A 15908-nucleotide genomic window follows, 5' to 3' on the forward strand; every position below is an offset into this window, starting at 1 on the left:
AAAATGTCATGTGGCTGCTCTTGTCGCTTCCTGGAAAGGTTCCTCACTTTCACAGCCTTAGAAATGCTAATAACTTAAATCTGGGATTGTTTTCTCACATTTCATGAGCAGAGTGAATGCGCTGTGTGGTCCAACCATGGGGGCCTGACAGAAGTACCTGTGTGTACCCGCCTCCCCTCTGCCGCTCCACCGGGCTTACCCCCATACACCTTCCATCCAGTCAAACTGCTCTCCAGCCTGCATACCCCAATCTGGCAACAGCTCCAACAATGAAAGCAAAACTCTATTATTCCTGAAACTCTTCAGGTGTTTGTGAATGTAATTTTAAAATTAAAATTAAATTTAAAATTTAATAATTAAAATTTAATTATATATATATATAATTATATATATATATAAATAATTTATTATAAATTAAAAATTTAATAATTTTTGAAGTGAAGTGAAAGTCACTCAGTCATGTCTGACTCTTCGCCATCCCCATGGACTCTATAGTCCATGGAATTCTCCAGGCCAGAATACTGGAGTGGGTAGCCATTCCCTTCTCCAGGAGTTTTTCCCAACCCAGGGATCAAACCCAGGTCTCCCACATCGCAGGCGGATTCTTTACCAGCTGAGCCACCAGGGAAACCCATTAATAATTTTTAACTGCTAGAAATACAAAATCAAGATAAATGTTTGTAAAACTCAAAAAATAACAATCAAATAGTTATGGGAAAGAAGTTTCTGTTTAAATTAGAAAGCTTTGTCAGTTAGGTCTTCTGCAGACTGATGTTTGAGGAACTGATTTCCAGCACGCTGGCCTCACAGTGACCTGGTCATGGGGGAAACTGGTTTCCAGAGAGCTGACTTCCCCCTGGGAGCTAAAGGACACCTACAGGGGCCAACGAGAGGGTTCCAAGGTGCGATCCAACCTGTCCCTCCTGTGACCTCCAACCCACAGGGCCGGGCCGATCCATGTGTGATACTGACTTGGTATCGCCCCGAGGGCCAGCCTGGCTCTTGAACTGATCAAAAATATGTTCTTGAACCCTGCTGCCTTCCTGGTCTTAGAAATCTCCCAACGGGGCCTGAAAAATGCTGAATATGATCATGAAAATGAAACCTGCATTTCCTCTGCATGCCTTTGCCTTGCTAAGCTCCTTCCAGAAGGGCCTAGCACCCGCCTGGGGCTTCCGGGAGACTCTGAGAGGTGCAGGGACACGGTGATTCTGACCATGTTGAAGAACCACCCTTCAATCACAGCTCTGCCATCACTAACCTTCGGGGAAATCACCCGGCCTCCTGGAGCCTCGATTTCCCTCTGTAATGATGAGAAGTATAACAGCAACCCCTAACGATTAAAAAAGAGCCTTTATATAAAGACTCAGCAGAGGACCAGACACTTGGCTAAGCTCTCGGTAAACATCAGCTGCTGTGGATTTGCTATTATTATCCTCAGCCTGATGCTGGAGGCCCCCTCCCAGTCGGGCCCCCCTGCTCCCCTCCCACTGGGCGGCACAAGTTGTGTGACTCGGTCCCACCTGTAAGGCCTTAGCCGGCGGCCCTGTGTGACTGAACAGCGGAAGGCCCTCCGTTCCTCTCCTCTCTAAAGCCGACCCTGGCCTCCGACTCAGCCTGTGTGGCCCTCCTCCAAGAAGCTTTCCAGGACTACCTGGAGTCCAGCGCTGCTCCCCCCTCACCCGCAGGTCCACCATCCATACTTGTCAGAAGCTGCCTTTTTCCCACAAAACGACTGTGTTGGAGTAGTTTAGTGTGAACTAATTCCAGACCCTGCTCCGGTGCAGGTGGGGGCTGCTGAGGTCCAGAATGGACAATACGGACCCAGGATGCTCTGGGCCCCACACTTGCAGCCCCACCTTGGGAGGGCGCATTGAAAGCACCCCCGTCCTCCCCACACATACCAAGCTCTGCACTCACGGCCCGCAGAACCACAGACAGACTGTGGCTGTTGGGTTTTTTCCAAGCTTTTTAAGATTTCAAACTTCCCGGATATTTTGCAGCCTGAGACCCTTGTCGGCCTTCCCCAGATCAGAATCTTCCCTCCTCCCTTCTCCCCTCCCCCACCCCAGGGAAAGACAGCCGGGCCCCAGACACCAGCTCACCCAGTTCCCAAACAAAAGTTCCACTGTCAGCAGGTCACAAAACAGCAAGCCCGTGCCTGATCCTTGGGTCCGGACCTCAGCAAATGGCACCAAGAGCAGGAACCCACTCCTGCCGGCACCGTCAGACCCAGCAAGGGCTGCTGAACCACCCCCATCACATTTAAGGCTCAGCACTGGGTGCCCTCACACCTGGTTTCTCCCAGGCCACCCCACCCCACAATCAACAGGGCCATCAATCTGCAAGCTCGGCTGGCCCTGCCCACTCCCCACACCCTGATCACCAGCACACAAAAGGCCAGGAGCTCACTCAGTACAAGAGGAAGGACCCACCATCTGCCAAAGAGCCTACTTTTACCACCACAAAACTTGGAACTCTGCTCCTCCTATTTCCCCTGCCTGGAAACCCTCCCCACTACAAACTGACACATGAAATGACATCAGGAAACATTGCCACGGGATGGTGGGCAGCCAGCGTGGACCGCGATCACTGTCCTGACTTGTAAACCACAGCTCTCACCTCGAGTCCCACCTCTTGCATGAAGCCCTCCTGGAGCACTCCCGCCAGTGGCTGCTCTGCTCGCCCATCTCCCGCAGTGGGTGGGGAGAGAGGGCCGTGCCAGGCACCTCGGGGCTGCAGCAGGACCCAGAGAGCTTTCTCTTCCCTGCTCCCTGGGGCACAGGCTGTCCAGGGAAACACACTCACATCTGTCTCTAGCCCATCTTCCTTCCCTGCCAGTTCACCCCCAGCTGAGTTTCTGACGCTGCAGTCAAGCCTCGCCCCTCCTCCTGTGGGCCAAGCCCATGAGTGGCAGGTCTTCACTAAACTCCAGCTCTCCAGAGTCCAGGTTCCGGAATCGGCGTCTGCCACGACCCTACCCACACAAACTCACAGGTCACAGAGAACCCCCTCACCATGGCCTCACCTGTTCCTCCCCATCGTCTCATGGTCTTTGACCACCACAAGAAGCTCGGAGCCCTGGTCCAGGGGGATACCCTTGAGGTCCCACTCGAATCCCTGGAAGAAAAGGAGAAAAGATGTCTTAATCCGTGGGCCCCTAGAAAAGAAGAGACTGTGTCTGGTTCCCCTTTGGCAACTGCGACCACTGCTGGGGGAGGGAGGGATGCACAAGCAGAAGAATGAATACATGAGTTGCAGGGTCCCAGGGCTTCAGAAGTTGACAGCGAGAGCTGAAGGCACCAGAAGAGGCGAGACCCCCGTGACCCCCTCCCCCAACTCAATTCTACCAGTCACCAGGAGCACAGCTGGGGAAAACGCCAAGTGACTCTGCAGGGCCCTCAGGGACACAGATCAATGTGCTCAGGGAGCAGTCAGGGCCCTGGTGACAGTATGCTTTAGTGCCACATAGGTCTCCCATAATCCCAGGATCCTTCTCAGAGCAAAGGCACCCCATGCACCTCGACCCTACCCACACAAGGCAGCCAGGGCTTCCAAAGATGACCAGGGAGCCATATAAGGAAAGCTGGCTGACTAAGTCTCAAACAAGAGCAAGTTATACAGCCGATGGGAGACAGTTCTTTTGCCAATTAGAGAATGATGAATCTCTGAGCAGATAACACACTGACCAACAAGAACCTGAATTGGTGAGCAAATAAATGAGCATCTCCCAACAGGGATTTAGTCACTAAAACTATTAGAGGCTATTGCAAAATGCTTTAAGCAAATCATTTGCAAGGATAAGTTACTGCAAACAGGCAATTACTTCCTGTGGTTTAAATTACCTAAACATTGTCAGATTTTCTAAAACAATGTATTCAATGTAACCCAAACTAAAAATGGAAAAGAAAGCAAGCTGGTTGAGGAGTGGGGCAGAGGCCAGCAGGAGGCAGAGGAGGAGCCAGGGAGGGCCTTGGTAGGAGGAGGCTCTGGGTAAAGACAACAGCCTGTGTAAGGGAGACAGGAGAGCCGAACACAGCCTCCACCCGGCTGGCCGGGCCAGAGAGGAGCAGAGAAGTGCACGCCTCACTCCTCTCCATGCTGTGGCCACAGCACAGGGCAGACCCCGGCCAGGCCACCGCCTCTCCTCCCGGGCTCCTGGTGCCTGGAGGATTCCTTGGCGAGCCAGACCAGAGCCCCTCCTCTGGATGACAACACCACTGGAAAAGCCACCGAGCCCCCTGACTCGTCCCGCAGAGGACATACCTCATTCCACACAGGGTTCACATTGTTCTTGATGACTTTGGTTCTCTTCTTCACACCTACAAGAGACACAGAGGGTGAGTGAAGAGACACACCCCACTCTGCACCTTCCCCAAGTGAGGGCCAGTTCCCAGACGTGCACTGCAGCCGGCCCCCAAAGGAAACCTTACAAAACCCACAGGTCCCTGAGAATGCCCCTGGTCTGCAGTGAAAGCCCAATGCCAATCACACACGCCTCTCAGCCTGGGATGGAGAAACAGCGGCCCCATCTGAAGGATCGTCTAAAGGAAAAAACCCAGCCTAACTCTTCTTTTTCTCAATATTTTATTTTTATTTATTTATGTTGCTGCTCTGGCTCTTAGTTGCAGCACACGGGATCTTTAGCTGTGGCTGGGCACTCTTAGCTGCCGCATGAGGTCTAGTTCCCTGACCAGGGATCCAAGGCCCCTCGCACTGGGAGCTCAGAGTCTCAGCCACTGGACCACCAGGGAAGTACCAGCCTGGCTCTTCTTTTTTAATTTTTTACTTGTATCCGAGTATAGCTGATTAACAATGTTGTGATCGTTTCAGGTGGACAGCAAAGGGACTCAGCCACTCATCTACATTCTCCTCAAACTCAGCCTGACTCTTCTTAATGAGTCTGTTATTGTTACTCCAGACTTTCTAAATAAAGTCTTGAAATTGTCAAGTTTCTGATTCTAAGAATGAATGATCTTCATAGAAAATATTCCATTTTTCTTTAAAAAAAAATCTATCTCCACATAATGTATGACTCCATTTATGTGAAATGTTCAGAATAGGGAAATCCACAGACAGAAAATAGGTTAGTAGTTTCCAGCAGCCTAGGGGGAGATGGGAATGGCAAATGAATCCTTAATGGAGATTTCTTTTGGGGGGGGATGAAATGTTCTGAAATTAGATAATGATGATGATTGTACAACATAGTAAATGTATAAAGACCATTTACACTGTACATTTTTAAATTATTAAAATGGTGGCTTTTAAGGTTTGTGAATTTTACCTCAATCTAAAAAGAAAACAATCCTCCTCTCTCTTACCTTGAAGGCATCTATCTGAAACAGTCTATTCTACCTGCTCGTGAGGGCTGGGCTGAGGGGACACAGAAGGGCTTTGGAAGAGACAAGAACTCATGCTGCTGAGTGCCCCAGGCGGAAGCCTGCTGAGCCTTTTCTCTGGCCTTTGGGCCTGAGGGGTGGATGAGAGGAACAGGAGGGGCCAAACATGTCTGGCTTTTCCATTAAGCACCAGGACAGGAATGATTCTGTGCTTAGTAAACGATTTAAAGTGTTCAGCCAGACACAGAACTTATATTTGGGTTGGATATGAAAGATCACCGATTCAACCCCAACTGTGCAAGACCCTTCAGTGAGAAGCCTGTGGCTCCACCAGACCGCTCAGCATTCACAGTGTCCTACCTGGACTGACCCTTTGAGCCTCTGGAAACATACCCCAGGCCCCCTGAGTCCTCTGAAGCTGAGCACTGTCTGTTTCCTTTCTGCAGGTCCAGCCCCCATGGCCCAGTTCAGAGCAGGAAGGGAAGAGGGGAGCAGCGGGGGTCATGGACACAAGCAAGGTCTGGGGACAGATTTGGAGGAAGGGAACAATGGCTTCCCAGGTGGCTCAGTGGTAAAGAATTCGCCTGCCAATGCAGGAGACTCGGGTTCCATCCCTGGATCAGGAAGATACCCTGGAGAAGGAAATGGCAATCCACTCCAGTATTCTTGCCTAAGAAATCCCATGGACAGAGGAGCCTGGCAGGCTACAATCCATGGAGTCACAGAGTCAGACACAACTGACTGAGCATGCATGCATGCAACAACAGAGAAAGGAGTAAAGAAAATCAAGGAGAAAGAAACATCCAACGGAGGATTGGTAGACAAGACAAAGATTCAGGCCCCCTGAGTCCCCTCAGAGGTCCTGATAAATCTCCCCCAGCGGGAGAGGATGAGCCCCACCCACTCCACCACCTGCTGAAAATCATTGTTGAGGGAAAAGCACGTGGACTTTGAGATGACACAGATCACCATAGAACACTTATTTTATCAGAGACCCTAGGGCAGCAGTTCTTAAGTTTTTGGTCACACAATGTCACTCTTAAAAATTAAGGACCCTAAGGAGCTTAAGTAAAACTAAGGTAACTTGTATCTATCGACTTTTACTGTATTTGAGGTTAAAACTGAGGCACTTTAAAATATTTATTTGGAAATTAATTTTACATTAACAAAAATAAGCCCAGTATATGTTAATATAAGTGACATATTTTTATGAAAAATAACTATAACTTCCAAAACAAAGGAAAAAGGAAAGTGACACTGTTTACTTTTTGCAAAACTCTTTAATGCCTAGATGGATTATCATATTTTTGTCTACATTCAGTCCATTGAGATGTCTTGTTTTAGTTGACATCTATGAAGAAAATCCAACCAGACAAATAGATGGAAAAGGAGTTGCATTTTAATAAGTTTTCAGATAACTGTGGATATTCTTCTCTCATACTACACCAAAACTTGACAAGTAGTATTTCTTAAACTTAAAGGTTAGCTGCAGAGTGAAATTTGAAAGCAGGGTGATAAACATTTCATACTGTTACATTAAAATCTATTGTCCTATCTTGCATTTTGAATAACTCTTTTACCCATGCAGGACTCTGTAACATCTTGCGTTGGTCATTTGGGAAGTAATCTCATCAGAAAAGTCATTAAATACTGGGAAACGCAAGACAGAAGTGTTCTAAAATTCCAATGCTTGTTTGAAAGCTCAACTTTTATGATGGGCAACAAATGATAAATGTCAGTTTAAAGTAGCAGGCTCGTTCATTCATTTTCAAGAAAATATCTATCAAATGCCCAAGTATGAATAATCATAGCTTGTCAGTCATTCTTTCAAGTAAAAACAGTATTCCATTTTAAAAATTTTAAAACAAAAGGCTAGTTCAACATGCCACCTGAGCAGTCACACAAGTGCTTTTTCTTGCAACAATCGTCATTTCCCCAGGTCCAGCAGAAGTGCTCTGGGCATACTTCCCATCTCAACACAGAAAACATTATAAAAACAGGTACTCCAGGATCAAGATTAATAAAATCAATGATTGCACAGCTTTATCAGGGACATTTTTCAATAAAACTAGCTTTTCTTTTTCAAACTGTAAGTACTGGGTTTTTTTTTCCCCTTCAAATTACATGTTGTTGTTCAGTCACTTAGTCGTGTCCGACTCTTTGAGACCCCATGGTCTGCAGTACACCAGGCTTCCCTGTTACCAACTCCTGGAGCTTGCTCAAATTCATGTGAGCCAGTGATGCCATCCAACCATCTCACCCTCTGTCGTCCCCTTCTCCTCCTGCCTTCAATCTTTCCCAGCATCAGGGTCTTTTCAGAGGAGTCAGTTCTTTACATCAGATGGCCAAAGTATTGGAGTTTCAGCTTTAGCATCAGTCTTTCCAACAAATATTCAGGATCGATTTCCTTTAGGATTGACTGGTTGGATCTCCTTGCAGTCCAAGGGACTCTCAAGAGTCTTCTCCAACACCACAGTTCAAAAGCATCAATTCTTCAACATTCAGCCTTTTTTACGGTTCAACTCTCACAGCCATACATGATTACTGGGAAAACCATAGGTTTGACTAGATGGACCTTTAGTGAAAAATACAACTAGTACAACTTTTGTGCCAAAGCCCTGTTAGTATTAAGGCACCATCAGTTTCACTTTCCATTGCTGTTGCACCAGTGTTACAAATATCTACACAGTGAAAAGTGCAAACAGCATCTTAATGTTATTGTGGAAATACGTTTAACCTTGCTGACCTGCTCAAAGTTCTGGGGATTCCCCCACGGGTCCATGTACCACAGTTGAAGAACCTCTCAGGAAATTCACTGAACATCTGTTTCCTCACCTGTAAGGTTGCCATGCCCTTCTCCAGGGGGATCTTCCTGACCCAGGGATCGAATCCACGTCTCTTACATCTCCTGCATTGGCAGGCAGGTTCTTTACGACTAGCACCACGCACTTAGCATAAGGTCATAATAATATCTCTTTACAGGGTTGTCATGAAAATTAAACAAGATAGGATGAGAGAGGTGCCTGGCACACAGCATGCTCATTAAGTGTGAGTTCGCGTCCCCTCCCTTCCCCTCTGAGCCTCAGTCTGTTGCATGTAGTGAACTCCTACTGATCCTTCAACGCCCAGCTCAGTTGTTTCTGCTCTGATATGCCTTCCCTGACTCCCCCAGACAGAGATGGTTGCAATCTGTGAAAACATATATTGAACAGCAGGACAACGCTGCACTTCTATGTCTGTCTCCCAACTAGAGTGTGAGCTTCAGAGGGCAGACTCCATGCCTTACTCATGGTAGGAACCCTAGAATACAGCAAGTGAGAGTTGCTCAGTTGTGCCTGATTCTTTGCGACCCCATGGACTATACAGTCTGTGGAATTCTCCAGGCCAGGATACTGGAGTGGGTAGCCATTCCCTTCTCCAGGGATCTTCACAACCCGGGAATTGAACCCGGATCTCCCGCACTGCAGTCAGATTATTATAGCAAGGAGCCCAGTAATTGAGCGTGAAATGAATGGGTCCTTTTGTTTCTCAAGTTGAGTGCAAGTTCACTTCCTCACTAGAGGGCAGAGCCACACTTCTCAGGGAACGTCAGAGACTACATTCACAGTCTGGCTATATGTCAACAGACAGAGGGGCTAAAGGAGGCACAATGGAGGGGGAGATGTCCTTAGGGGGCCCGGTGATCTTATGAAAGGTGTCCCAGGCCTGCTCTGACTGAATCGCTCTGAATCCCCTTGTGGGCCATGTTGGTGTGGCTCCAGCTGGGGTTAAACTCATGGCTTTGGAGTCGTTCAAACAGCAGGCACTACTAAGTGACCTAAAGAAAAACTTGTCACCTCTCAAAAGTCTTAGCTCCCTTGGCAGTAAAATGATAATAAAAAAAGAATCTCTACTTCACTGGTTTTGAGGGGATATGAGATGCTATCTAAGTGTTTACTTCCCCTCCCCTATCAACTTTCCATGGCCTACAGGAGTAACATGGAAAATTCCATCTGCAGCCTCTCTTGAATTATCCACTTGGAAACATAACCTAGTGTTTCTGGCTAGTAGCAAATAAGCATTATCCATGTGCCAAGCCCTGTGCAAAATGTCTTTTAGACATTTTCTACTTTCTGCCTTCCCTGCAGATGAGAACAAAGGCCCTCAATATGATTACACTAAGTCCCAGCGAGAAGGGCCGACTCTGGGACCATCTGGATGATGGGAAGGGAGGGGCCACCGATAGGCTCTACAGCCCCAAAGAAGAGACAGAAAGAAACGAAACTTTAACCCGGCACGATCACATGACTTACAGACACAGAGGAAAAGGAAAGCAGGCTGCTAATTAGGAAATAGTTTCTTCCTCATCATGGATTTAGACCTTTCCTGTCCTTGATCATCAGTTTTGGCCTTGAGAGATGTGGCTTTATGTGTATAAATAAACAGACTCAATAGTTAAAGATAGATAAGCACTCACAGCTCCTGCCAGGGGTGTGGAGAGGGGATTGCCGAATTGGGGGCAGGCAGGCATCCGTGAGAATCATGCTGGAACCCTGGGGTGTCCCTCCAGACTGAATGACTCAGTGAAGAGGAGTGAGCCTGCCATGGGAGGACTCTTCTGTGCCCCATGGAAATTCTTCACTTGTTTTCCCCTGCCCACCCACCCCACCTCAACCCTACATTCCTACCAGAGTCACCCATGGCTGTAGGGTAATGTTTTTCAAACTGCTCAATGGGACCCATTAGCAGCCCATGGCATCAACTGAGTGAGTTGACCAATATGTCTTTTTAATGACAGGCTAGACCCACTCCAGTGTTCTTGCCTGGAGAATCCCAGGGAAGGGGGAGCCTGGTGGGCTGCCATCTCTGGGGTCACACAAAGTCGGACACGACTGAAGAGACTTAGCAGCAGCAGCAGCAGACTAGAGAAGAAAATGTCAGAGCACATCTTTCATGTGAAAGTACTATTACTCAAAACTTTTGGTTATATTTTCACATATATACTTATGTGTGTAGTCTATCTTGATGTAAAATACATTTCTTATTGTAGATAACAGCCCCAAAGTTTAAAAATGATCACTTAAAGGAAGATTGTCAGAGGAGAACTGGAGGACAAAGAAATCTTGGCCCTTGAATGTTGAGAGGTAAGGTATGTAACAGAAAAAGATATAGTACATTGTCCTAGCCCCCTATGGAGCCAATTCTGATTAAGACCATGGGCTGTGGGAGGGGATTTGGGAAGGAGGCTTAGAGACACGGAGCAAAGTGAAGTTAAGAGGACAGCCCATCCTGCCCAGCCAGCGCCTGGGGCCACCCAGCTGAGCAATCTCCACAGGGGAGAGGAGCCTCACACATCTGACACCTGAGCATCAGACATAGCCATGGCCTCACACGAGGAACCACATTCCACCTGGTGAGGTCTAGCTGTCAGCAGCCAGTTGCTGTCCCTGCTGCCGTCTGGGCCTCATGGCTCGTTTACCTTTTCAAGCCCATCTTGTGGGAGCAGGGCTTCCCAGATGGCTCAGTTGGTAAAGAATTTTCCTGCAGTGCAGGAGATGAGGGTTTGATCCCTGGGTCTGGAAGATCCCCTGGAGGAGGAAATGGCTACCCGCTCCAGTATTCTTGCCTGGGAAATCCCATGGATAGAGGAGCCTGGTGGGCTACAGTGCATAGGGCCGCAAAGAATCAGACATGATCAAGCTACTGAACACAGAGCACCTGTGGGGACAGCCCCTTTCAATGGTCTAGGACACTTGTGAACCGCCCCCACTGCCAAGGCCTGAACACATATGGATGGGAGTTACTAGTGGAAGGGAGCACCCCAATCTCTGGCAGAACAAGGGGGCAGTCTCCCCATAGCAGTGATGGGACAGACTCCTCCCCCTACACAATGATAAGGTTGAGGTACATTTCTGAAGCAGACAAAATGCTTGTCTTTGTAACACTCATTCAGTGGCATCTTCAGAGCTGGTGGGATCACAGAGAAGATAAATGCCAAAGCAAGTGTCTTCACTGAGGGTGCACATCACAGTCTGTAACCTGATCCCATGTTTCTAACATCTGTCCAAAGAGGACTTACACAAAGGCCGAGGAATACTGGTCCATTTCCCATCGTATCTCAAAGGCACCAAGGCCCAGATGTCCACTGACAGATGAACAGATAAATAGAATGTGAGCTGTACACACAATGGAATATTGCTCAACCTTAAAAAGGAAGGAAATTCTGACACAGGCTGCCACATGGATGAACCCTGGAGACATCATGCTAGGTGAAATAGCATCTCCAGGTGGGAGACGGTGAGGACACAGCAGCAGGCCTGGCGTCTGCTGACCAGCCACTGGGTGGGGAAGGGGGCTGGGGCAAGAGGAGAGCCCATCTCAGATTCTGACATGGATGCACTCAGGGTGGCTGGAGGGGCCGTTCACCTAGAGATGGAGCAGGCGGAAGAGGAGATGGGACGTCTGGGACTCACAGAGAGGGAGATACGGGCTGTTTCTGCCCACGAGTCAGGTAGCAGATCCACTACGGAGATGCAGGGCACCTTTAGATCTTGCAGGCAGCCTCAATGCAGCCTCTCATTTGCTCCACAAATATATTTGTAAATGTCTGGGGGAAGCAGGGCCTGCTCTGGGTGTTGCCCTGCTGCTAGCAGACTTTCTTCAGTTGCAGCAAGTGAGGGCCACTCTTTGCTGCGGGGCCCGGGCTTGTCATTGCAGTCAATCCTCTTGTTGCAGAGCACGGGCTCTAGGCACTCGGGCTCGCTAGTTGGGGCGCACACGCTTGGTTGCTCTGTGGCATGTGGACCAAGGATCAAACCCTTGTCTCCTTTATTAACAGGCAGATTCTTGTCTACTATACCACCAGGGAAATCCAGTCCACAAATATTTATCGAGGACTTGCTCTGTCCTGGGCACTCTCTTGACACCTCATTAGAATACCCATTAGATAAACAAAGCAATAAGAATTCAAAGTTACCAGCAGAAACCGAAACATGGTGGAAATTGAATAACTTTTGCTGAAAGAAGGTCTGCTTTACTTCTCAGCACAGATACCCCCTAACAAAAAGGGTCGGCAGACTCAGATAACTCTGATACTTGCCCGCCACCTGTTCCCTAACTCAAGCCTGCACACCCTGAGACTGGGCAGCAGTCACTCTCCGCCTTCCCTACGAGAGCCCTACTCCTCTCATCTCAAGAACTCCCATCCCAATCTCCACCTTTCTAAATCTTAACTGAAAATATACTTTCCAGGAAACAAGTAGCCAGGAAAGAGTGGTGGCAAGTGGGTACATGGGCTATGATGGAATGCTGTCTGAGAAGAGACGTCTTTAAACTCAAAAGGCCAAATAGAACTTTGAAAGACAGTTCTATTTGAAACTATCAAAGATATCTGAAGATATTTGAAACACCGATGACAAAAATCTTAATGTCCTTAATATGTAAAGAGTACTCATAAACTAATTAAGAAAAAGACAAACATCTCTTCCCTCCCAAACTGGGCAAATTAAAAAGCCGTAGGGACTTCCCTAGTAGTCCAGTGGTTAATAATCCACCTGTCAATGCAGGGGACAAGGGTTTAATCCCTGCTCCAGGAAAATCCTACATGCTGCAGAGTAACTAAGTCTGCATGCCACAACTACTGAGGCCAAGCTCTAGTGACCACGAGCTGCAACTGTTTAAGCCCATGTGTCACTGAGCCTGTGCTCTGCGACAAAAGAAGACACTGCAATGAGAAGCCACGGCAACTAGAGGGTGGCCCCTGCTTCCCACAACTAGAGAAAGTCCACACGCAGCAATGAAGCCCCAGCACAGTCAAAAATAAATAAATAAATAAAAATTTTTTAATTAAAAAAAGCAATTCGTTAAGAAATAAATACAAATAGGCAATAATATTGAAACATCACAAATACTACTTGAACCTAAGAAATTGTTAAAAATTTGATTATGCTTTGATCATAAAAATATGATTATGCTTTGTGTTAGCAGAATTATAAGAAAATAAGCCCCTAAAGTCAGCTAATGGGAAGATAAAGTTGATAAAGATCATCAGGAGAGCAATTTGGGAAACACAGCAAAGTCTTATATATGTCTATAACTTCTGACACAGCAACACCACTTCCAGTACTTACCTAAAGGAAATTACTAAATACCTGGGCAAAGATTTAGTTGCCAGGATACTTCTTGCAGAGACACTATAACTTAAGCATTGGATATAAATATTAAAAATTGATACAACTTAAACATTCCTCAACAGGGGGTTGATTAACTGGATTATGGTCCACCCATACAATAATAAAAATGAAAAGTGTGTAGAATATTTACTGACATACAAAAATCTCCCTGGCTTATTACTGAGTGAAAATGTAAATAAGCAAACATTTGAAAAAGATATCTGAATTAAATTATTTAAAAAAAAAAAAGAAAGAAAAAGATATCTGGATGGGATTACCTCTAGAGAGGAAGGCAAGCAGTCTGGGGACTTCTGGTGGATGGGTGGGATGAGTAAGGTTCAATTCCTTGACCTGGGCAATGTACATGAGTATTCCCTTCATAATTTATCCATTAAAGTGGGGTTCCTCAACCTCGGCCCTCGATACTTCCTTGTTATGGGTATTGTGGGGCCATCTTGAGCACTCGAGGATGTTGAGCAGCATCCCTGGCCTCCCCGCATGGTAGATCCCAATAGCACCTCATCTCTTACTCAGTGGTGACTACCCAACATGTCTCCAGACATTGCCAAATGCCCCTGAGGAACAAACCGCCCCCAACTGAGAACCACTGCATCAAAGTGTACATGTGTATTTCATGCACTTTCTTAGGTGTTAAATTTCACACTAACATTGCTTTTTTAAAAAAGAGGAAAAAGAATCTTGGTGGAAATATGTCAAATTGTTAACAAGTTAATTTGAAGCATCAGAATGGCGGGGGCAGGGGCTACTTTTTACTGTTGCCTCATGAAATTGAAAGTGTTAGTCACTTAGTCGTGCCCGACTCTTTGTGACCCCATGGACTGCAGCCCACTAGGCTCCTCTGTCCATGGGATTCTCCAGGTAAAAATAATGGAGTGGGTTGCCATTCCCTTCTCCAAGGGCTCTTCCTGACCCAGGGATTGAACACGGTTCTTCTGCATTCCAGGCAGATTCTTTACTGTCTGAGCCACCAGGGAAGCCCCATTCCTTTATGTAATATAGCCTTTTTTTTAACACTGACTACATACTAAGTTCATCTAAAGAAAATGAGCTATTGTCAATGTTTTAAAGTTACTTTTACTATTCAAAAATCCAGATTCAGAGAGTCCAGTGGCCCTGCATCCCACGTTCCCTATACAGGTAAGTCATGTGGGTCCACCTACAGATGGATCGAAAAGATTCCCCAGAAGATAGAAGAGAGGGGAGGGAGAAGGGAGAAGGAGTAACTGGTAAGACAGAGGGAGGAAGAGAGGACCTGATGGGAGGAAGCAGAAGGAAGGGGCAGACATGATTCGGGTTCTGGCTGGTGAGCCTGGGGGAAGCAGGGTAGAAAGTTACCAAGTGGGGGCACAGGAGAGCTGACCCTCAAGGAAATTAGATGTCTGAGCTCTAAGGGAACAGGGATCTGGTTTCGTTCTTGGATGTATCCCCAGACCCCCAAGCATCACCCAACATGTAGTAGATACCCAATAAATATTTGTTCAGTAACAAAATGAGTGAATAAAAGGATATAAATCATGACTGTAGAGGGTGGAAAATAGAGAGGGCAGAAGAAAGATACAGATCATTAAATGCTATAGGAAATGAAGCTGTTCATTCTCGAAGCTGGTCAGGGAACTATCTCTACCACAGCTCAGGCACTTGTAGTAGTCAGTCATGCTAACCAATTAATTAATACAAGAACAAAGGGATGGTAGGTATTCATTAAAAGCCTCTATCCTAAAGCCCCGAGAGAGGGAACCCAAAAAAGCACCCTCAGAGTCCAACCTCCCAGATCTCATAGTCTATTTTGGGAAGCAGGTCCTGAAATTACATCCGAGCCTGAAATGCCAGGAACAACTGTGAGACAGTGGGCCTGACCAGGCGCCTGCACCTCGGACTCCGGATGGGAGCCCAGCACATGGTGTGGTGGCCTCTCTGCAAGCAGGCCCGTCCCCTCTGTGCTGTGACAGGCTCCAGCAAGGCTTCTCACCCCACAATTACGCTTCCTGAACATTTGGAGATTTTTTAGAAATACCTGTATCTGGGCCCCTCCTCCCAGAAACTCAGCTTCAAGAGAGGAGGAACAAGGAGTCTGGCTGTGGTCTTTTAAAAAGCTCCGCCACACAATTCTGATGTACAGCCAGGGCTAAGTACCCCAGGCTAGAGGATCTGTAAATTCTGGGTCTGATTCCAACAGCCTCTTTCCCTAAGCATCCGCTCAGCCCCAAACTCCAGCATGAATATCCCCATAGGGTGGGGGAAGTCACATTAATTTCACCTTTCACCACATTTCACATCAATTTCTCTCGAGATGTGGTTCCAAAATGACCTGCCTCAGGTGTGGAAGTGCTAATTCTTAGGTCACTTCCATCTGCTGCATCAGAACTTCTATGGAGGGGACCCAGGAATCTGTGTGTCA

General features: G+C 47.2%; 1 protein-coding gene across 21 annotated transcripts in view; it reads right to left on the reverse strand.

The window, feature by feature from the left end:
• DYSF (dysferlin) overlaps nucleotides 1-15908 on the reverse strand; it is a 223026-nt gene that overhangs the window by 192774 nt on the left and 14344 nt on the right. For all 21 annotated transcript variants that reach the window (XM_055539677.1, XM_055539693.1, XM_055539689.1 and 18 more), the window contains exons 2-3: nucleotides 4267-4322; nucleotides 3029-3120 (exon numbers count right to left, since the gene is read on the reverse strand). In XM_055539677.1, the coding sequence (XP_055395652.1) occupies nucleotides 3029-3120; nucleotides 4267-4322 (148 nt within the window). The remainder of the gene's footprint in view (nucleotides 1-3028; nucleotides 3121-4266; nucleotides 4323-15908) is intronic.

This window comes from Bubalus kerabau, chromosome 11 (genome assembly GCF_029407905.1).
Source record: "Bubalus kerabau isolate K-KA32 ecotype Philippines breed swamp buffalo chromosome 11, PCC_UOA_SB_1v2, whole genome shotgun sequence".
NCBI lineage: Eukaryota > Metazoa > Chordata > Mammalia > Artiodactyla > Bovidae > Bubalus > Bubalus kerabau.